General features: G+C 43.5%; 2 protein-coding genes across 3 annotated transcripts; one reads left to right on the top strand and one right to left on the bottom strand.

The window, feature by feature from the left end:
* Positions 1-3,529: 3,529 nt before the first annotated feature.
* On the bottom strand, positions 3,530-7,994 carry LOC4340676 (uncharacterized). Its single transcript, XM_015785713.3, has 6 exons — positions 7,500-7,994; positions 7,064-7,399; positions 6,306-6,364; positions 6,056-6,184; positions 5,244-5,379; positions 3,530-4,083 (listed from the first exon to the last, which is right to left on the bottom strand). The coding sequence occupies exons 1-6, from the start codon at positions 7,869-7,871 to the stop codon at positions 3,757-3,759; spliced, it is 1,359 nt and encodes a 452-aa protein (XP_015641199.1). The 5' UTR covers positions 7,872-7,994; the 3' UTR covers positions 3,530-3,756.
* An 8,237-nt stretch (positions 7,995-16,231) lies between these two features.
* Positions 16,232-21,117, top strand: LOC4340675 (THO complex subunit 4D). Of its 2 annotated transcripts, none has more exons than XM_015788724.3 (7): positions 16,232-16,356; positions 17,246-17,494; positions 17,993-18,136; positions 18,241-18,309; positions 19,638-19,834; positions 19,938-19,994; positions 20,701-21,117. In XM_015788724.3, the coding sequence occupies exons 2-7, from the start codon at positions 17,258-17,260 to the stop codon at positions 20,879-20,881; spliced, it is 885 nt and encodes a 294-aa protein (XP_015644210.1). In that variant the 5' UTR covers positions 16,232-16,356; positions 17,246-17,257; the 3' UTR covers positions 20,882-21,117. The 2 variants fall into 2 exon arrangements, with proteins under 2 accessions (XP_015644210.1, XP_015644211.1); XM_015788725.3 differs by having other exon boundaries at positions 17,222-17,494.
* Positions 21,118-21,276: the final 159 nt, after the last annotated feature.

The raw sequence follows: 21,276 nt of genomic DNA, 5'->3' as shown, positions 1-21,276 counted from the left end.
TTGTTTTCCGCATGCATGCTTTTTAAACTATTAAACGGTGTATTTTTTTCTAAAAAAATTTATATACAAAAGTTGCTTTAAAAAATTATATTGATCTACTTTTTAAAAAAACTAATACTTAATTGATCACGTGTTAATGTACCGTTCCATTTCCCGACGAACAGGGAGGTTCGACAAAACACACGTGTTTATTTGCCTCCCATCATTGGCACTCGAGACAGAACACGTGGATCCGGAAAAATAAGAAGACACGTGGATCCGGAAAAATAAGAAGAAAATTGTTCGCTCTGAGGACTTGACAAGAACACACTTATGTTGGATTGTTGGTGGTGACCTCAACTGGCTATGCTCATGGGATACAAATCTTAAATCTTCTGTTGTACTGCATATACAATAGGTGTCGCTAACACATTAGACCCATGTGTCAGTGACATCTACTGTATATGCAGTACAGCAGAGGATCCCCACTCGTCCTCGAGGGCTTGTCTATTGTTGGCAAATTGGGATAATTGGAAGACATTGCCGGTTAGGACTATATCTAATAAAATGCACGGTGTTGGGGCTAACTTTGCATGAATTAAAAAAAAACCTTTGAATGAATTAGTTGGGCTTTAGGTTGAGTGAAAAAGGAAAGATAAGAGAAGACTACAAGAGAGAAGAGAGTATTCGCTGGAAACGAGGGCATGCAAAATAGCAATTTCGGTTCACCGATGTCCAGAAGGGAAAAAGCAAACGACCAATTGCATATTTGCCACTGGTTTGAAGCGGTATCAAGAATTTGCCATTATAAAAAAAACGTAATTGCATGTTTACCATAAAAAATGATTGGAATATGGAATACTTGCCATTGGATTCACGGCTGAAAATAACACCGTTAGAAGATGGGTTTTCATAAAAAATAGGACAAGGATGCCCCTGCTCCCCGTTGTTGCTGTTGCCTCCCCTCGCCATTGTTGTTGCTCTTGCTGCAGTCCAACCAATTCGCTAGCTTGCTGCTGCTGCTTCTGCCATAGGGAGCTGCCACCACGCCCTGATGCTACTGCCCATGCTCGTGCTACTAACGCCCTCCCGCCCCACCGCCCCCCTGGCCGCACGTCATCTCATCATCCTCCCAAACGGCGCCCGTCTGCACGCCCTCCCGACGTTCGTCCGTTCGCCCGCCACACACCGCCCTCCCGCCAACCGCTTGCACATCGCCCGCAAGAGAGAGGGGGCAGCGAGGGTCTATTCTTGCTAGGGGTAAGATGGTCTTGTCATGTTCTTTTTTTTAAGTTAGTTTAATTTATAACTATTTTTGGCCTTTTAATCTTACTAGTTTAGATGGCAATGATAAACGAGAGCAATGGAAACTAACTTAAGTGGGAATGACCCTAGCCGCTGCCGCCCCTCCCCCTCCCTCCTCCCTGCTTCGCCGCCGCCGGAGCTCGTCGACGGCAAACCCGGGCGACGCGCTAGGATGGCGGCGGCAGGGCCATCTCTCTTGGCTCTATCTCGCCCCGGCACGGGCGTGGCGACGATGGCGGCTGGACGGCGAGGTCGCGGCAGCGGTACGGTGAGGTCGCGGCAACGGCGTGGTGGTGGGGCTCTCCGCGGCGTTGGAGGCGCGGCGATGGGGCTCTGCGCGACTCCAGCGATGGCGTCGCCAGATCCAGTTGCCCCGCCAGATCTGGCCGAGGTGACGACGGCGGCGCGGCGGTGGGGCTCTACGCGGCCGGCGACGGGCTCGGTCGGCGCCGGCGCCCTCGGGCGTTGGCAGGTGGCCTGTAGCTCCGGCGCGTTTCGTCGGCGACGACGGCTTCGGGTCGGCAGCGGCTCGCGTGGTCGGCGGCAGCTCATTCGGTCGGCCGGCGGCTCTCGGCGGAGAGCGCCCCGGCGCCAGCTGCCGCGTGGTCTTGGCCGGGGGCAGCAGGCCTGCGGCGGCCTTTGCCGGCGGCGGGGACGGCGCCTCTCTCTTCAGTGGTTATTCCATCTCCCTCCCTCCTGTTCCTCTAGATCCGGTTCTCCCCTTCTCCAGTGGTTGTTCCTCCAATGCTCTCTGGCGGTGCGGCGCCCGCTCCATTCTTCTTAGATGCTCCTCCCTTCTTAGGTTAGGCTGCTTCCAGTCGATGCTGAGGAGCTCTCTGGTAGGGGTGGCGTGCGGATTTTCGGCGTCCTGTTCGCTGGTCGTCAGTCGCGTTGTTAGTTTGCTGTGGGTGGGTTCCTGGGTGTGAGGCGGTCCCTGGTCGAGCTGCAGGGTGTTTGGCTGTTGAGGCGGAGTCGGAGCTGCTTGTCTTGCAAGCTCGGCAACGATGACCCTCAATGAACGTCCCGGCAACGCGGCGAGGGTTTGGAAGTGGAGCATTTTGAGAGAGCCTCGGGTGAAAACCTTGCCTAGTGCTATCCTAGGTTGATGATATCGACGCTTACCGGCGCCGTTTCCTCCTTGGAGGTATCGTCATGCTGGCTCTCTCTTCCTTCAGGTGAAAACCGGGTTCCTTTCGGAACGGGCGTTGACAACATCCTTGATGTTGCTCCCTTGTTGAAGGCTTCGCTCAGAAGGTTTATGCTCCACTAGAGGATGTTCGGTGGTTCTGGAGACCTCGTTTGCTTTATGTTGTCGAAGCTGCTTGCCTTTCGGTAAGCTTGGTAACGACGACTTTTGTGAGGTCTTTTTAGTTGTTTCTTTTCCTTTTCTGTATAGGTTTTTGCCAGTTTTCCGTTTAATTAACCGTGCTTGTTTGGTTTTTGGGCCCAGTTTTCTTTATTAATTGGGCCAATTCTCTTCTTCTATAAATTATGGCAGGAGTAACTCCTGTTGTCGGTTCCTAAAAAAAAAAAGAAACTAACTTCAGTGGCAACTTTACGGTTTGTGTATTTGTTAATGGCTTTTCCATGTTTGGGAAACTAGTGCTATATTTGCAATTCTCTAAAAGCAAAATGTATGCACAACACAATGGCAAAGCAAAAACGTTACTTGATCTAGACTCTCAGCAGGTGGAGCTGCAGCCAAGCTCGCCGGCGCATGGTTTGTGACTGCTGAGTGCTGACCGGCTTGGGAAAATGGAAAGAAAGGAACGAGAGGAGAGGAGGAAGAAAAAGAAATGAACACTGACAGTCACAAACTCTGGGAAGGTTAACTTTTTCCCAACTCACTTTTGCACTTTTTCTAAACTACTAAACGGTTTTTTTTTTCTAAAAAAATAACGAATGCTGTTTTAAAATATCATATTGATCTATTTTTTTTTAAAAAAAATAGCTAATACTTAATTAATTATATGCAATGAGTCACTCCGTTTTCCGTACATTAAAGGAGTTCTCAAATCTAACTACCGAACGGCAGCCTAAAAGGAGCTAATTTCCACATGATTTGTGCAGATGAATCTGCTCCAAAAATCCAAGTTACAAGAATGAATAATTGATCAATCACCAAAACTCTGGTTGCAAAGTCTGTCCAGGACATCAGATAAGTTCATATAAGCATGTACTACCATTTAGATCTTCATCACCAGATTAGAAATTGAAGTTACCAAAATCCAAGGAGCACTTAAAATTGTCCGAATAAATTATGATTTATTGCTTGGGGACGCTATAGAAAACATGTACGGGTAAATTAACAAAACTTTGGGGATTCAAGAATGCACAGATAGGTCTACATATACACGGGACAGTTTTCGTACCGCAAAATGGCTCGATCCAAAAAAAAAACATTTTCATGTTGAACTTCTGTATATGCACGCAAAAGAATCAATTACCAGATCAAAAGTCTGAGGGTCGGTATTACTCAATAACAATGTTCCTCGCCTTAATGTCCTCCTTCACAACAAGCTTCCCACCTTCGTCCCTGGTGAAAAGCTTATGCATCAGCTCATCCCAACTGGTTCTTCCTGCAGATTTTGCTTCTGAGGTGGCTTCACTATGAGTATCAGAGGGCGGCGTAGGGCTAGAACCCTCCTGGATCTCCACTTCAGACAAGTCAACTGCGTGAGGAACATCTAAGGTCTTTGCTCTCTCGAGGGCATTCTTGTGTTCTTCCTCAAAACTCTGCAGTCTTTCCATCTTTTGTTGCGCAGGCGGAGTTGTTGGTTTCTCATTTCCTTTCATAAGCTGCAAAACAGTGTCGCTATAATTATAAACAAGTATTCTTCATGCAACTTAGCAAATTAGTGCGGCAAATGTTAAGATCCAATGAACATTTATCTTTCTTTTGGGTTCTTTAATTTAGCTGGTGGAAAATGAGAAGAACACAAAAACAATGATGGTAGGCAATTTGGCACTAGTGTACCATGTTCCTTCATTAATGTTGCTGATAGGAGCTTTGAGCTGTTGGTGCCTAAGATGTTCATGTCTGATTTTTTTTTCTTTTTTGAAATCCCTTTCTTGTCCACGTCAATTTGGTGCTAGTAATAAGTAATAACAGGATTTCTTTTCCCAAAAATACTGTACTACTGAACACGCATGGTTGTAAAACAAGTTTAGCTCTATATTCTTACACTGTCTTAGAGAAGCAAAGTTTGCAAAAAAGAAATGTAATAAGAAGAGGAAATGACAAAGGTTCAAAGCCAAATACTCATATCAAATATGTATACCCACTTCAAATTTAATTATCCAGCCATGATTATGGATAAACCAAGAGATCATAAAAATAGCATTTGTCTTTCAGCCTTGTGCTTTTAGAGCATAGAAAAATCGCATCAGAAGTATTGATCAAACGTACATGCATCTTTGTAGAAATCAAAAGTTTATGCTTGATGGTTCAAGTAAACAATCAAGAACCTAATGTTTTGAGATCCACTAAGCCTACAACAAGGTGAGTTGCATCATGTCAGTAATAATGTTCAACAACATAGGGCGGTCTGTTGCTAAACTCTTAATGGTACCCTCCGTTTCACAATGTAAGTCATTCTAGCATTTCCCACATTCATATTGATGTTAATGAATCTAGACACATATATCTATCTAGATTCATTAACATTAATATGAATATGGAAAATGCTAGAATGATTTACATTATGAAACGGAGGAAGTACTAAATAAGCCCCTATATTATGATACTAACAAATCATCATCCTCCAAGCCTGTCATTAGTTTCTTTATATTTTCCCTGAAAGTTGATAAAATCTGATAGATCCCAATTCATGAGACTAAGTACTGATAAAACAGTAGATTGATGTATAAAAAATTCAACATCGAACAGATAACAGAGGAACAGATTTTTAATCAAATAATGATGCCACAATTTTTTTTCAAATTAGCATAACACTTACCTCTAAAGCCTTTTCTGATTCTCGTTCAATCCATACAATCGCATGATCAGAAGTAGTACTGCATGACAACACAATATGCTCAAATCGGCCTTCCACTGGAATAGCAGTTCTCACCTCAGGAGGGAATCTTCCACATCTACAAATGAGTAGTACTACAGTTATTGTCAATGCGGCACAATATCTGACCTCTCTCTCCGCCAAAAGAAAATCTGTCATCTATTCATGTCATAATAACCATATATGAGGACACAAATTAGACTTTTTAAAACAGCACATGCACTCTGTATTAGACTAGTCTATGGGATTCTATGTCAGCCATAGATATTGAAATGAGTCAAATTTGTTTGAACTGTATCATCTGCTTATCTGTAGCTAATATGATAGAGATGAATAGTATGCTTTTGTCTCCTGAAGCTTTCCTTTTTTAGCTGCAGGGAGAACTACACCTCCTAAAAAACAGGAGGTACTCCAGCCCATGCTCCGTATAATTGAATAATTTAAAATCACGCATCAATATTTTTTATGTATTTCTCACTACCTCAGAAATATAGATGCTATTGATGAGTATGGAACAATGTTTTCTTGACTAGTGCTTATAAAGCACAAACAGTTAACATTTCTGCTTGCTTTCCGAAAAATAGATTGGCAATTGAACCCTTTATTTAGATCATGGAAAGTTTGAAATATGAACACCAGAAGTCCAGATCATTGCTGAAACTTGTTCTAGAATAGCACGAACAAAGGCAGAAAGGTTAAAATGCTGGCGTGACATAAGAAACAACAAATAGCTTCTATTAAAAGGCACCAATTACCTGCAAAATTTCCTCTCGACTATATGATACATTCGACCAGGAGCATAGAGTCTTCTTGGATCTTTAAATTTTCTCTTGTCTTGCTTAAATGTATCTCTCAGGCACATGATAAACAACAAGCAGGGCAAGCTGTCCAAGGCATAATAAAGGTCTGGTGAAAAAAATTAACCACTGTATGCAGTTCTTTTGTCTTTTAACTGAAAGTAGAACTATACAGGTAGTTGGAGAAAAGTGGTCGGGAAAAAGTTACCAGAATATAGACCCAAAAATGTACTCCAACGGTGTTGGCGTTCTTGGCAAAAAATCATCCTGTAAAAAGATAGTGTACATTGAGGGTATGAACTTCAGAGGAGATTCAATATAATACGTATCTTAAATGCTAGTAAATATTAACATTCGATTTATGAGCTACACACTTGTTCAGCATTAAAACAAGACCGCAACAGATATACTACAACATATGGAAGTGACATAAATCATCCCGACACAGATAGCATATTAAACTAAGCAATCATCCATGTTTCTTAAAAAACACCTAATAATAGTACTAAATAAAACTTTGGCTTGCTACATGAATTAAATTCACCCAAGAACATGGAAACAGGTAGACATTGCTACCTTCCTTTGTCACTTCTCTAATCAAACACGGCATACATAATTCAACAAACTTTTTTTTCGTGAACGCTAATTCAACAAACCTCCTATAAGCTTCAGAGCACAAGCTCCAGCTACATGATTCCTTCCGTTCTGGACAATCAAACTAGTGCACAGCTTAAAATTTCAGACATTCCAATCACACCACAGCCACAAGCAAAGCACATTGACCAAATTATCCCCCCCTCCTATCTCCAACCAAATTATCCCCCCCTCCTATCTCCAACCACTCCAATGGGGAAAATGTTTCTAACGCCAACCACTCCATTGGGAAAAAATTTTCCAAGACAGCGAATTCAACGGCCAACATTTCACCACAGAAGAAGCTGCACGCTCGCTCGCTCGAGGTCGTACCTGCAGCACGACGGAGTTGATCACGTCGGCGTACTTGACGGCGAGGTTGAGCGACATGCACCGGGCGGGGGCGAGCGCGTAGCACCGTATCTGGCTCCTCGGTATGTTCCCAAACATCTTCCGGTTGTTCACCACGAGCACGGTCATGAGCGCGGCGATGCCGGAGCCCAGCGAGTGCCCCGCGAAGATGAGCTTGTAGTCGGGCCCGTTCTGCTGCAGCAGCTCCTGCAGCGTCTTCGTCTCCCTCTCCAGGATGAACTGCGCCGCCTTGAGAAGGCCGTGGTGGACGTAGCCGCCGTCGAACATCTGCATCCCGAGCTTGTTGTCCATGAGAACCTGCAGGGGGGATCGAGCCGAGTCAGCCTCCCTCTCCAAATCTCGCCGCCGTTCATGGCATTCGGGTCGATCGGGGGAAGGGGAATCGCTTGCGGACGACCTTGTAGTCGGCGTTGCGGGTGAGGTTGAGGCCGCGGATGGCGAGGACGACCTCCTTGTGGCGGTGGTCAACGTAGACGATGTAGGGAGGGCAGGTGTTGCCGACGTGCTCGTAGGTGGCGCGCTTGACGACGCCGGCGAGGTCGACGCCGGCGTACCCGCGGCCGGGCGGCGCGAACTTGGTGGGGTTGGAGAGGTCGTCCTCGTAGATGGCGAGGATGACGCGGCAGATTCGCGGGACGGGCTCGAACTCCCCCGGCGCCGCCGCCGGCCACGCCTCGCTGTCGTAGGCGCCGATGTAGGTGAGCCGCTTCCACGCCCACCGCGTGCACCCCAGGCACACCACCCACTCCAGCCCGCACGACACCGACATCGCCGCCGCCGCCGCGACGCCGCTCTCTCCTCCGGTCGCCGCTGCTGGCGGCTGCTGCTCTGCTGGTGCTTTGGTTGGTCGTTGCAGTTGCTTTTATTTCGAGTTTTTTTTTTAATTTTGTGCGCTGTTTGTTCCGGAAGCCACGAGGTTTGGGGGTGGTGGTGGTGGTGGGGGGCGAAGTGAGGCAGTGAGGCGGCTGAGCTGTCCGCGGGCCGGCGGCCTGTGCGCGCACTGGGTTTTAACGCTTTTTATCGTAACGCCTTTTCAACGCGGAGGCTTTCCTCAGCCAACCGGAAGAATCGACGACCATCTCTCCCGGAGTACTAGTACTGGGTTCCATTTAATAATCTTTTTTTCCTGAAGTTAAGAATATCGCTTTGCTGGTCTTTTTTTTAGTCTTGAAATTTTGCTAAGATCAGGTAGAATAGCAGGCTATAAGCCAACTATAAATATATTTTAAAGAGATAAAGAAAGAGAGAGAAGAGCAGCGGGCTACAGATCTGTAGCCAGCTGCAGCACGGACTCCAAGACGTAATGTGTGTATGACAGGTGTGATCAGATATTAATAGTATAGTAAGCAACTATTGTATGAATTGGCTATTACATTGGCTATAGATGTTTTGAAACTAGTAGTGGGCTATACTATTAAACTTACTCTAAGAGTAGGTACAATAGCAGACTATTAGCCAGCTACAAACATATTTTAATGAGATAAAAGATGAGAGAGAAAAGCGGCGGGCTACAGATATGTAGCCAGCTGCATTACGGACTCCAAGACGTAATATGTGTATGATAGGTGGGACTATATATACTAATAGTACAATAAGAGCGGGTACAATAGCAGGCTATTAGCCAGCTGTAAACATATTTTAATGAGATAAAAGATGAGAGAGAAGAGCAGCGGGCTACAAATTTGTAGCCAGCTGCAGCGCGGACTCCAAGACACAATGTGTGTATGACAGGTGGGACCATATATTGATAGTATAGTAAGCAACTACTATATGAATTGGCTATTACATTGGCTATAGATGAATTGGAGCTAGTAGTGGGCTATACTATTAAACTTGCTCTAAGCAATTATTGTATGAATTGTCTATTAGATTGGCTATAAATAAATTGGAACTAGTAATAAACTATTAGATTGTGACGGAGCGTGGGGCTCCTCACCGGGAGACCGCGCAGGCCCCCCTTTGCCAGTTCGGCCGGGGGCGCTAAGTGAGGTTCTTCGCCCTCGATCTGAGGAACGTCAGTGAGAGAGGAAACGCACAAGACACGGGCGACGTAGACAGGTTCGGGCCGCTGAGAAGCGTAACACCCTACTCCTGTGTTCTGGTGGATCTGTGTGTGAAGGAATCACATAGAGCCGGAGAGCGAGAGAGAGTTCAGGCTCTAGAACCCGTTCGCCAGAGTCCCACCCCCTCTCCCTCTCTCTTCTTAGGCCTGGGCCTCCTTTTCATCTGATCAGGGGTCACCACATGGGCCTCTAGCTGCCTAAGAAAGGAAGCATGCTTTTTACAATGAGGGCTAGTCTACAGCCGGAAATGACTTCTGACAAGCAGGGCACACGCCTCCTGCCCCGCTCGCCCGCTCTCCCCGTGGACGCCCATTTCAATCTTCATTTAATGGCCAGCGACTTCCTTGCCATACTTGCGCTGAAGCCTGGAATGAATCTGACCGGGACTGACATACCAACTCCAGGAGTCAGCACGCCGGCTCCGGCTAGGGACGAGAGCCAGGAAGCTCTCATCATTCCGACGGGACGGGGCGAGGCGTGTGACAGGCCGCCTGTTGCCACCTAACCCGCGATCTGACCGGTCTATGACCGGTCACACACCGCGACTGGTCACGGACCGGATAAGCGTGCTTTGCGCCGCATTAAATGCGGCGTGGCGCGCTCATCCAACCCGCTATAAATGCGGTTAGGTGAGCCCCGCTGTGCTCACCTAACCCACACACGTGGCGCCAAAACCACAGGGGGACAGGGGCGCCCCGGCCCTCGGGGCCGAAACAGGGGCGCCCCAGCCCTCGGGGCCGAAACGGGAGCGGCCCGACCCCTCGGGGAGACAGAGGGAGGGGTGGCCACGTCACCCTCGGGGGTCAGGCCACGTGGGTGACCGCGGCTACCCAAGTCTCTAGTCACGATACCCCCGGTCCCATGTCACCGACAGATTGGCTATAAATTAGAGTACTATTAAACTTGCTCTTATGTAGTATGTACCTCAAACGACCAATATTTTGACGTGTATTTTGTAGTGCAGGACCCCTCGTTCCGAAATGATCATCATTTATTTTTTTAGTTATCATCATTTATTTTTTTAAGTTATTTTTAAATAGTTATTTTTAAATGATCATTATATTTGTGTTCATTCATTAAATCTATAAGTTAATTGTGCATTGGAGTAAATAAACTTTGATAAATACATTCATACATAAAAGTATTTAAAACTAACCTGCAATATCTTAATCTTGCTAGTAGGGATGGTACATGTATTGAATTTATTGCAGAGTAAATATAGTATGGGAGAATTATCAGTTTTTTTTCTTGGTGTATATACATATGATCATCAATTTGAATGGAGAGAGAGAGTATTTCCTACGGAACAGTTTTCGTGTGTACACAGCTCGGATGTATTATTATTATTGGTTGGTTCATTAGTTGTCATCATCATTAACGAATTGCTCAAGCAGTTGACATACGAGGATAAGGTGGTGTTTGGATTCAGAGACTTAACTTTAGTCACTGTATTTAGACACTAATTTAAAGTATTAAATATAGACTACTTACAAACTAATTATATAATTACAAACTAATTATATAAATAAAAGCTAATTCGCGAGACAAATTTTTTAAGCCTAATTAATCTATAATTAGAGAATGTTTACTGTAACATCATATAGGCTAATCATGGATTAATTAGGCTCAATAGATTTGTCTCGCGAATTAGTCCAAGATTATGGATGGGTTTTATTAATAATCTACGTTTAATATTTATAATTAATGTTCAAACATCCGATGTGATAGGGATTTAAAAGTTTTAGAACCATCTAAACAGGGTCTAAGCTAAAACAGGGTCTAAGCTAAGAGAGTGGGCTCATAACACTGGTAGAGAAACCTTTTTTGGTCGGTCGACCCAATTCCACAATAGTCCCGGTTCCATTAAAAACCGGGACTAAAAATGATTTTTAGTCCCGGTTAATAAGAGGAAGATCTTTAGTCTCGGTTGTTGTTACCAACCGGGACTAAAAATCATCTTTAGTCCCGGTAGGTAACTCCAACCGGGACTAAAGTTCCCGATTGATTCCATGTCAGGCCGTGTCAGGGCCCTAAGATCTTTAGTCCCGGTTAGTAACACCAACCGGGACTAAAAACCTATTTTTAGTCCCGGTTGGTGATACTAACCGGGAATAAAAATCAAAACACACTATATAATCCATAGTACCGATCCTCTTTTCCCGTCCACACAACAAACTCCTCCCTCTACCTCTTTTTTTTTTCCTCTCTAACTTCTTATTTCTTTCCTTATCTCTAACTCCCCTCCTCTCCTTCCTTTTTTCCTTCACCCATAGTGCAGAAGCGTGCCGGCGCCGCGGCGGCGGCGGGTGGCTGGCGCGGAGGCGGCCTGCGCGGCGGCAGCGCGGGGGGCCGCTCGGCGGCGACCGACGCGGCGGCGGCGGCGCGGCGCCGGCCGGCCGGCGCGGAGGGGAGGCGGCAGTGGCCGCCGGCCGGATTTTTTTTCTTTTTTTTTTTGAGATGTGAATCTGTGATGCATTTTTGTGTGAGATGTGAATCTGTGATGAATTTTTTTAGAACCCTATGATGTAATTTTTTTAAGAGTTTGTGATGTATTTGGAGATGATTTGTTTGAGGATTTGGAGATGTTCTGTGATATGTGATGATTTGGATATGGGAGGGGATGGTGTGAAATCAATATTCAATATTAAAAACAGAAAAAATAAAGAAAAAATAAAGATGCCATCTTTATCCCGGTTGGTAACACCAACACCAACCGGGACTAAATATTGATGTTGAACCGGGATTAAAGATAGCGATCTTTAGTCCCTGATTCGTAGTCCCGGTTGGTTACGAACCGGGACTAAAAAGCACTTCTCCACCAGTGTAATCAGAGGCCATACAGCGCAATTATCCTCGCCAGGTTGGAAATTGCTGATTTGGCCCGGATTTCATGGCAAATTGGCAATTGTGTTACTGTTAAATAAGTACGGAGTAGTACTTCATCCAGCAAGATGAATGCACCTAATGAACTGGCTCCGCTCTTCCCTGTGGTCAGGTCAAATACAATTGGATGCTTTGCTTCGGCTGTCACTCGCATCTGCAATCCGCTGTCCACAGAGAAAGAAAAATACCTTCCCAATTTGAGTGCAAGATGACATTGACCTGAATAATCCTGCATGCGCGACAAGCGCCCGTGGACGAAACCTTACGCGTGCAAAATGTGCAGGTAGACAGTGACGCGACACCTCCCTAACAACTCCCCCCATCTAATCGGCAAATTCTACCTCGAATAGGTTTGATCGCGTGTTTGTTGGACACCAAGATTAAACTGTTTTCTTTTTTTCTGTTATAAAATGTTAGCAGCAGCAGCAGCAGCAGCAGCAGAAGCTGCCGTTTTCTTTGGTAAACATCTGGTGATGTGGACGAGGGCCGAGGGGATTAGGAAATGGTTTGGAATGTGCAGAGGAGTAGGTCAGTGGTACGAGGAGGCTGCCAAGGTGGTCAGGTCAGGATCAGGATACTAGACATTATCGTTTTCTCAAAGTAATATCGTATCGTAGAATCGTATCGTAGTATTGGGGTACTATGAGATTTTCTTTTTAAAAGTTTAATTAATATTAATACTAATTATATATAGCTATTCAATATAAAAAAATGTAGTAATGATATATGTGATGCAAATAGAGATATGTATCAAGAGAAACCATGTTGGTTTTAATATATTTAACTGATTTTTATATAAATTTAAGCATATTTATTTAAATTATTTTCAAACCATGTTATTTTAAATAATATTTTGTATTATCGTAGGGATCGTGGAATCGGGATACCACCTAAGATTTCGTAGGATCATGTAGTAATAAATAGTAGGATCGAGATACTATAAAAATTAGGATACTAGGTGGAATCAGTATCGTTTCGGCTTGGTAGGATCGTAGTATCGTAAGATACTGTGATACGAGTCGGCTGACAACCTTGGCTGCTAGCGACCGAGTAGCGTGGCGAAGAGCAAAAGCGATCGAGCGATCTAGGAAAACAACAAATTAAGGAGCGGAGCGCCCTGTTCACCCGTGCAGCCGCTGTTTTGCTTGCTAGCGTCGAATCATCAAATCGGGCACGCGGCCCCGGCAGCCGGCACCCATCGTTTCCTTCGAAGCGAAGGCTATTTTCGTAGGAACTTGTCGGGTGGCGGGTGATTTCTTTCCTCCCGCGCGGCGAAGGCACGACTACCGCGGATCGTCGGGGTTGTGTGAGGTCACCTAATTTGGCCCATAATTTAATTTGTGAGTTTATATAAACTGAAAATAAAAATGAAAAAAAATCTCCCACGCACGATCGCCTGCTCCCTGCCCCGCCAGCCGATCTCTGGGAGCATATTGTCAACTAGATCTGGAAGAACCACCGTCGGGGTCACCATAGCTCCGAGCCGATTTGCCTTGCAACCGAGTTTGTCACATGACGACCGGTCACAGCCGCTCCGTTCGTCTCGGATTGCTCGCCGACATCGCCGTCACTGAGGTCTTCGCGATTGTCGTGAGGCGCCTTTTGCGGGTCACCGATCGCACACTTTTGCTCTATATTCGGGGATGCCGACCTGAGGCGCTGGCCAACGGTGGAGGGAGAAAGCGTGGAACTTGAGGCACCGATCGGTGATGGAGGGAGAGAGAGAGTGGCACTTGAGGTGCCGACTGGCGGTGGGGGAGGGAGAGCGGCGCTGGCCGACAGTGAGGGTATGCATGATTTTAGGCTATGCATGATCACATAATTTCTCTTATGTGGAATTTGGTGGTGTACTGACCAGAAGAAGAAGCCATGAGAGCCGGTCTTAGTTGTTTGTCGGTGTCGTAGTAGTAGGGCATCGGTGATGGGATCACCGTGCGATAGCGGTGACAGAAACGTCGTGGTGCGGTAGTGGCGATAGAGTTCACCCTTCGTTCCCCTTCAACACACCTTAAGATCGATAGTCTAAGAGTTTGGTTTTGGCTAAGCCGTAAGTCGGTCGTTACCAATGAACGGGTAGCGTTCCCGTTATATGTGTGTGAATTGAGGGGATCGTGGGCAAGTCCGTTACGTAGATAGTGCATCCGATCATCGCGTGAGAGACTCGACAAAAAATCCGCGCTCGCCCAATGGTGCCAGATCTATGTTGGTGCAAACTAAGTCAACGAAAACAACGGCCTGAGAGATTTACTTAGCTACAACACTGGTCCTAAACTTAGATGAGATACGGTGTGCCAGTCAGTTTGATCATGCAATCGACAAGATAGATAAATACTTTGATCACCAGAGAGTCGATCGGCTGACAAGCCGATGAAGTAATTCTAGCCGATGTCCGATACCAGCCGATGTCGATAGGGTTTTGAAAAATCGGCTATATACCCTATATATATATATATATATATATATTCTGATACTTGAGTAAATAAAGATACAAAGACAATCAACAAAAAATAATGTAATAAAACAATAGTATAATACAATAGAAAACAATCGGCTTATAATTATATGATATAATGAGTGGATTCGATGGTTAAAGCATAAATTGGTTGGTGTTCCAATGTCATTAAATCTAAACGATTAGGTAGTCAATGAAACCTTTCTTGCAATCGGCTAAAACCAACTTGTACACAATCCTTATAAGCCAATGCAACGTCCAGATAACTCATCGGAAACCCGATGAAACCCTTTTTCGCAATCAAAAAGCAGGCTAGAGAGTATGGTTTTAAGCATGATTTAGTAGATCAAACCCAATTGATGCAACACTAAGTATGGAAAGAAACATAATATATAATCAATTAAACCTTTGATTGATTTTCAAGGTGGTGGATACCTTAGCTAATCTAGATCGACAAAACAATTTAGTCGATACCGGCAAAACCATGACCGATACAAGTAAATTGATTAATTGACTTAGACTAACTAAGACATGATAAATAGTTAGGCAAATATATCAATTAGTGCGATCCAAAAGGTCGCAACGATGCAGCCTTGAACAACACCAATGTATAGCCGATATAATTGCCAAGCCCGGTCGGAGATCGAAATCGATGCAGTCCTGCGTTAGGTACCAAGTTCCGCTGGTGATAAGTAAAAACCTCGAAAAAAAGGTAGTGATGCGCCGAGAGTAGTTGTATTGATTGAGAGATAAATTACAGGAACCGCGGGTGTATACATTTATACCCATGGGTAGATATGAGTCCTAATCAGACATAACACAAACTTTCCTAAAGGTAAAACACTAAAATACACTAAAATTAATATATTTAATATTTAGTTATATCTATTAATTTATACTTTTACTAGAAAAAATACTCGTGCGTTGCAATGGGTGAAGTTTATTTTAATCTTATTATTGTTATATGGTTTATTAGTTAAGATGAAATTCACTTTGGTTGTTCGCTTAGATATATACATTTTTAGAAAATCATGAGCTGCAGTTAGGAGTCCGATCGTCTCAAATTAGCATGCGAGTTTTTTTAAACAGATTTCTTATATGATTTCTTTGATTACCAAAAGTGAACGATCTTATAAACTAACTCAAATACGGATATGTATTTCCAAAAACAAACAAACTTAAAAACCGACTCATACACGGATGACGTACCAAAATACTGGCAAAAACATCTTCAATTTTTATAATAGTAAAGATAAAGATGTCTAATTTTTAGACTTACATTATAAATACACTAAAATTATATATGTAATTTAGGGACTTACAATGTAAATATATGCTAACTATTTTTTAATGAAAAATATGACGCCATCAGTATAGCTACTCCCAAAGAAAAAATATAAAGTTCTTATCGGACACTAAACAAACTTTTCTAACAATTTAAAGAAAACTAACTGACTCTGAATAGATAGAATTAAACCGTCGTGTCATAGTTTTTACTATTTCTTTTTGAACTATGTTTTATATAAGTTTTCATCGGCTGGCTGTGTTATTTTTCTTAACAGAATCCATTAAATCTTTTCCAAAATTTAGCGTGAAGCAATCGGTCCTCGACGGTTAGACGCGCGTGGGCGTGGTGGGGTGGGCCAAAAGCCCATTGGCGCAATTCTCAGACTCGGCGGCCAGAGGTCAATCTAACACTTCCCCTTCCCTTCCCTTCCCTTCCCTTCCCTTGGCGGCTTGACGGGAGAGAAAGAAAACCTCCCGTCTCTCGGCTCCTCCGCTCCTTGCGCCATCTCGCGGCTGAACAGGGGAGGTGGCGAGCAGAGCAGCGGAGAGCAGGGGAGGGGATCCTGCAGGTGAGCATCCTCTTTCTCGAATTCATCTCTCTCTCCCCCCGGGGGACTACTTCTGTCTGGAATTTGCTTGCGTTCGTAAACCCTAGCTTCGATCTCTTCTAGATCTGGAAGAAGCTCTTCTCTTCTTAATTTCAGAGCCTTAACCTTAGTTCAAGTAACAACAGTTTGTTGTTTGTTCCACCAAAAGTTTGGGGGTTCAACTGAACCCTAGGTTGGATCCGCCCCTGGTGAAACCCTAGGTTTTATTATCTCAACGCATCGCAAGATCCCCATCCCTTCTCAAATCAGTGAATAACGATGAGGAAATTTGATAAAACACCATGTATTGTGTGCACATAAACCTGGGTATTATTGTACTAAAATTCCCCAAATGCCCATCCTTATTTAAAGTCTAGGCAATATAACAAGTTGGGCACATATTTACTTGAAACTTTCATGTTATAGTCTTATATGTAGTGTGTATAGGATTTTGAAATATTGATTACTTGACTAAGATGATTAATTAACTGGGTTATGTGCCACAAGTATGCTCCTGGTTTTCTAAAACTTCAACCATGAAATCTGTGGTTTGCTGAAATTTACTCATAAATTATTACACCCAATAGAGATTTTATGGTATGAAAAACCCTTTTTGGATGAAAGGTTTCTTGTAGATTTTTTTTTCCCGTTTTTCTTCTCTTTGGATTTTTTCCCCTATGAATGCGTCACTGCTTCCGGTTTTTCTTAATGTTAAACTGTGAAAAAATTTCTTGTAACAAAAACTGTGAAAAAAATGCTTTTAAAGTTAATCTATCTATGCCAGTTTGCTCAGCTCCAGTACAATGGAGCCATGGACAAGTATTAAAGTTGTCTATACTGACTGCAGGGTTTAATTCATTTTGAACTTCAGGTTTTCTTTAGAATGGCGACATCTTTGGATATGTCACTGGACGATATGATTAAGAACAACAGAAATTCTAGGGGGAGAGGAAGGGGTAGGTCACAGGGAGGAGGTCGAGGCAGAGGTGATGGCCAAAGGTTCAGCTATGGTTCAGGGCGTGGACGTGGTGCTGGCACCTTCCGTGGAAGGGGAGTAGGAGTGCCTTCACGAAGGCCACTTGGTGTTAGTACTCGGTCATCATCGTATGCTATTGCCAAGGCAAGGACAAATTTATTGCTATTTTTCTGTATACCTTCAAGAATCTGAATTATTAGGGACCTACACAAGAGGTGGTTAGAAAATTAATGAAATGAAACGGACCATGGGTTCATGTCAGACCATATCTGCCACTTTGTAACCGTGGAACTTCAGAGAGGATCTGACAGGTTTCTCTTATTGAAATCACCCTGAGAACTGGCACTTTTCTGCTGAGAATTTCATGGCACAATTGTGTTGGTTTGGCCGGTTTATGCTTGAAACTAGAAGCATCGTCTCTCCTTCATTGGCATGCTGATGGTCTATGTATTTACTGATTGGATACTTGTTTATGTGGATAAGATCTTCAATTCGTACGGAATTTTGTGCAATGGTATAGGGTTATTATAGTTTTGCTGATGCTAGTTGATTCATCAAGTACCATGGATTGATGGGTTTTGTGGTTTGACGCTAACTATTTCTCATCATCATCTGGGTATGTGTGCTATGGAAAATCATCAGTCATTCAACAAAACCAAGGATATTGTATGGAGGCAAGATCTGTTTGAGGACAGCATGGTTGCTGCTGGCCTTTCTGTGACAGAATCTAGTACAAAGCTGTATATTTCAAACTTGCACTATGGAGTGACAAAAGAAGATATACAGGTAGCTGGATCTCTGCGTTTTGCACTATGCATGCTGGAATCTGACAGTTCCACACACATTGGGAATTTTCAAGCTCATGTTCTCTGTTCACAACTCTGCTTCAGGAACTTTTTTCCGAGATGGGTCATTTGAAGCATTGTGCTGTTCATTATGATAACAATAGACGCCCAACTGTAAGTCTGTTTATCCGAGCTTGGTCTTTTGTACTGTATGCATATTTCAGAATTAAGCATTGTTCTTTTGATTTTCAATTGGTAATTTGGTATTCAAACATTTTTCATGTTATATTCCAAACATAGAGCAAGTGTCGTTTGGTTCAACCAAAAAAAAAAAAAAACTGGCTCATACATCCACTAGCTATTAGGTAAATTGTACGTTGGATCACTGACCTTGCCTAGTCAGTTAAGTTGTCACCAAACTTGCAAACATCATATCTACATCATGGATACATTTAAGGTTTGCTCTAAGAGTCATTGGCGCACCAAAGTTACAGCCAATGTCATTTCATGTTGACTTGTACCGTCATAGCTTGGTTTGCACATAAATTGAACATGATAATGGCCTCTACTACAGTCCTACTGAATTTGCAAAGCCTTTCATAATTTTCCTCTGTCCACAGCACCTATGAGTGGTAGTTGCAAGGTCTTGCCTGTTTGACACGGCTCCAGCTTCACCTCCACCTCTCCTGGAGCTAGAGCCCCACCAAACGGTTTCAGTCACCCAAAAAGGGAGTGGAGCTGGCTGGAGTGCTCTCACAAAATGAACTAGAGAAGTGGATCTGGGTTTAGGCTGCGTCACAACTCCACTCCAGACTCAACTCCTAGAGTTAAATTTAGGAGTTGGAGCCCTACCAAATGGGCCCTAAATGCTCCAAATGCTGGAGTTATCATGATTGTTGCTAGGGAATAATAAAGAGCGAAGTCAATGGCAGTCATAAGGCCCAGCTGCGAGTGTGGGGTGGATGCAACGGTAGCAGAAGCCACCTCTGATTATCACCAGTGGTTTTCCCAGCTAGATGTGTCCATGCTATGTTACAATTTATGAATTTGACATGTCATGTCATTGGCCAATACCTTATTAAGTTAATGACCTGGTACGGACCACTTAAACAATTTGATATCTGATTTTACAATTTAGGAGATCAGTGGTCTACTTGAACCAGCTGGATGGTGCAGTTTATGATTTAATGGGATCTCCTTCATGCACTGTCTTAGAATTTAGTCTAGCACATGACTGTAGGTACATGGACCTGTAAGCATAATGAACTAATTGAGGTCTAAAATGTGGTATGCTGCTTTGTGTGATCACCTCATCTTGTATTGTTTATACAGTATATTGACATTTTTGTTTGTTCAATCTACTTTTGCTCCATTGATCAACCAACATGTTCCTGCTTAAAATAAGTATGCAGGTGCTTCTGTTAAAATGCACGAGATCATATGATAGAATTCTAATATTGCTACTTAATTGTGGTCATATATTGATGGATATTTTTCAACAGGGTTCAGCTGAGGTGATATTCACTAGGAGGAGTGAAGCAGTTGCGGCTTTAAAACGATATAATAATGTGCGCCTTGATGGGAAGCCAATGAAGATCGAAGTGATAGGAGCAGATTTGGGTATGGCTGCTCCTTCAGCACCCCGTGTTAGTGTTGTCCCTGGTGCAAGGGGTAGAGGACAGCGAGAAGTTGTAATGATGTATGGTTCTTTCCTGTTGCCAGTGAATATCACTAACTATACCAGCTGGGACTTTTTCTTTTTGTTTCTGACATCAGGAATGTATTTTTTTTAATTATTTCAGGCCTGGTGGGAGTGGGTTTGGTCGAGGTGCAGCTGGTTCATCTAATTTCATTCCTGGGTAGGTTCTGATTCTGTATCTTTTAGTTTCTAACCTCAATATATGGATTTTTAGGGCTACATGTGTATTAAGAAAGTAGGTGAAATTAAATGAGAGAAGGTTGTGATTGATTAAGAGGAGGTAGGTGGAAGGTTGTGATTGGTTGAGAAGAGAATGTAGGTGAATTTGTTATATTTTGAGACAAAATTTTAATGCTAGAAGTTATATTTTGGGACAGAGGGAGTATCAAGAATGAAAGTTACCGGTAGTTCCTGTTTGCTCCCGTCATATTACTGTTGAAACAAACTCCCCTCAAATGGCCATTTAGGAACAATCTTCTTCTGGCAAGCTTGTATTCAGATACTCCTTTATGTGGGAAGTTCCGTTTGCCGTTCACTAAATGTGTTATGCTTTATATGCTATGTCTGTTTTGTTGCCGCACATCTTCTTTAGATATTGCCATTTATTTTCACCATTTATGTTTTTGCGCAATGAAGTTGCGATATGCTTCTTATGAGTTATAGTAGTATACATGGGAGGAACCATTGAGTATGATCATGCTAAAAGCTTGTCTGTATTTTGTATTTTTGTATGTGGCAAGCATCAAATACCTTGTTTTGGGCATATAGATGTGTGAAATATTGTTTATGTACTATTTATCTGTAGCATGTTTAATTGTAATCGTGTTACCTTGTACTGACGTCTGGCGACATGATGTTACTTCTAGGTGGAAGCGTAACAATTTTGCACAAAGAGGTGGGCAAGGCCGAGGTCGTGGCCGTGGACGTAATAACTTTGGGCGTGGGCGTGGGCGTGGCTATGTTCGGAAGGGACCTGTGGAGAAATCAGCTGAGCAATTGGACAAGGAGCTGGATAGCTATCATTCCGGGGCAATGAATGTCGACTAAGATGTCACCTGGATCTCGGTGGAGGCGTGAAATTTGCAGTTTGTTATATAAGTATCTGTTTACATTTACCGCTGAGTTATAATAGCTGGTGTTATGTCAGTTATTATTCAAGCTTTAATATTAGGTTTCAACTGCAAATTCTTGTTCTAGGCTAGTCACTACTCCATTATATTATTATAACTGGATTGTAACTGCTTGGCCAGCGATGTTTTTGGTTCTAGTTTTTCATTTCTTTACCCCTGCCCATTATACTACAGTGCATGGATCAGTATGGAATGATGCAGGGGTTGATAGGCACATCACATTTTCGATCCACCATAGCCAGAAATTTGAGTAATCTGTTTTACTTGGATTCAACTTTCATTTGTTGCATGCCAGACGAAGAGTACCAGGCA

Source organism: Oryza sativa, chromosome 6 (assembly GCF_034140825.1).
Source record: "Oryza sativa Japonica Group chromosome 6, ASM3414082v1".
In the NCBI taxonomy this organism is placed as follows: Eukaryota; Viridiplantae; Streptophyta; class Magnoliopsida; order Poales; family Poaceae; genus Oryza; species Oryza sativa.
The sequence above is the reverse complement of the archived record's forward strand: the minus strand, read 5'-3'. Positions and strand labels throughout refer to the sequence as shown.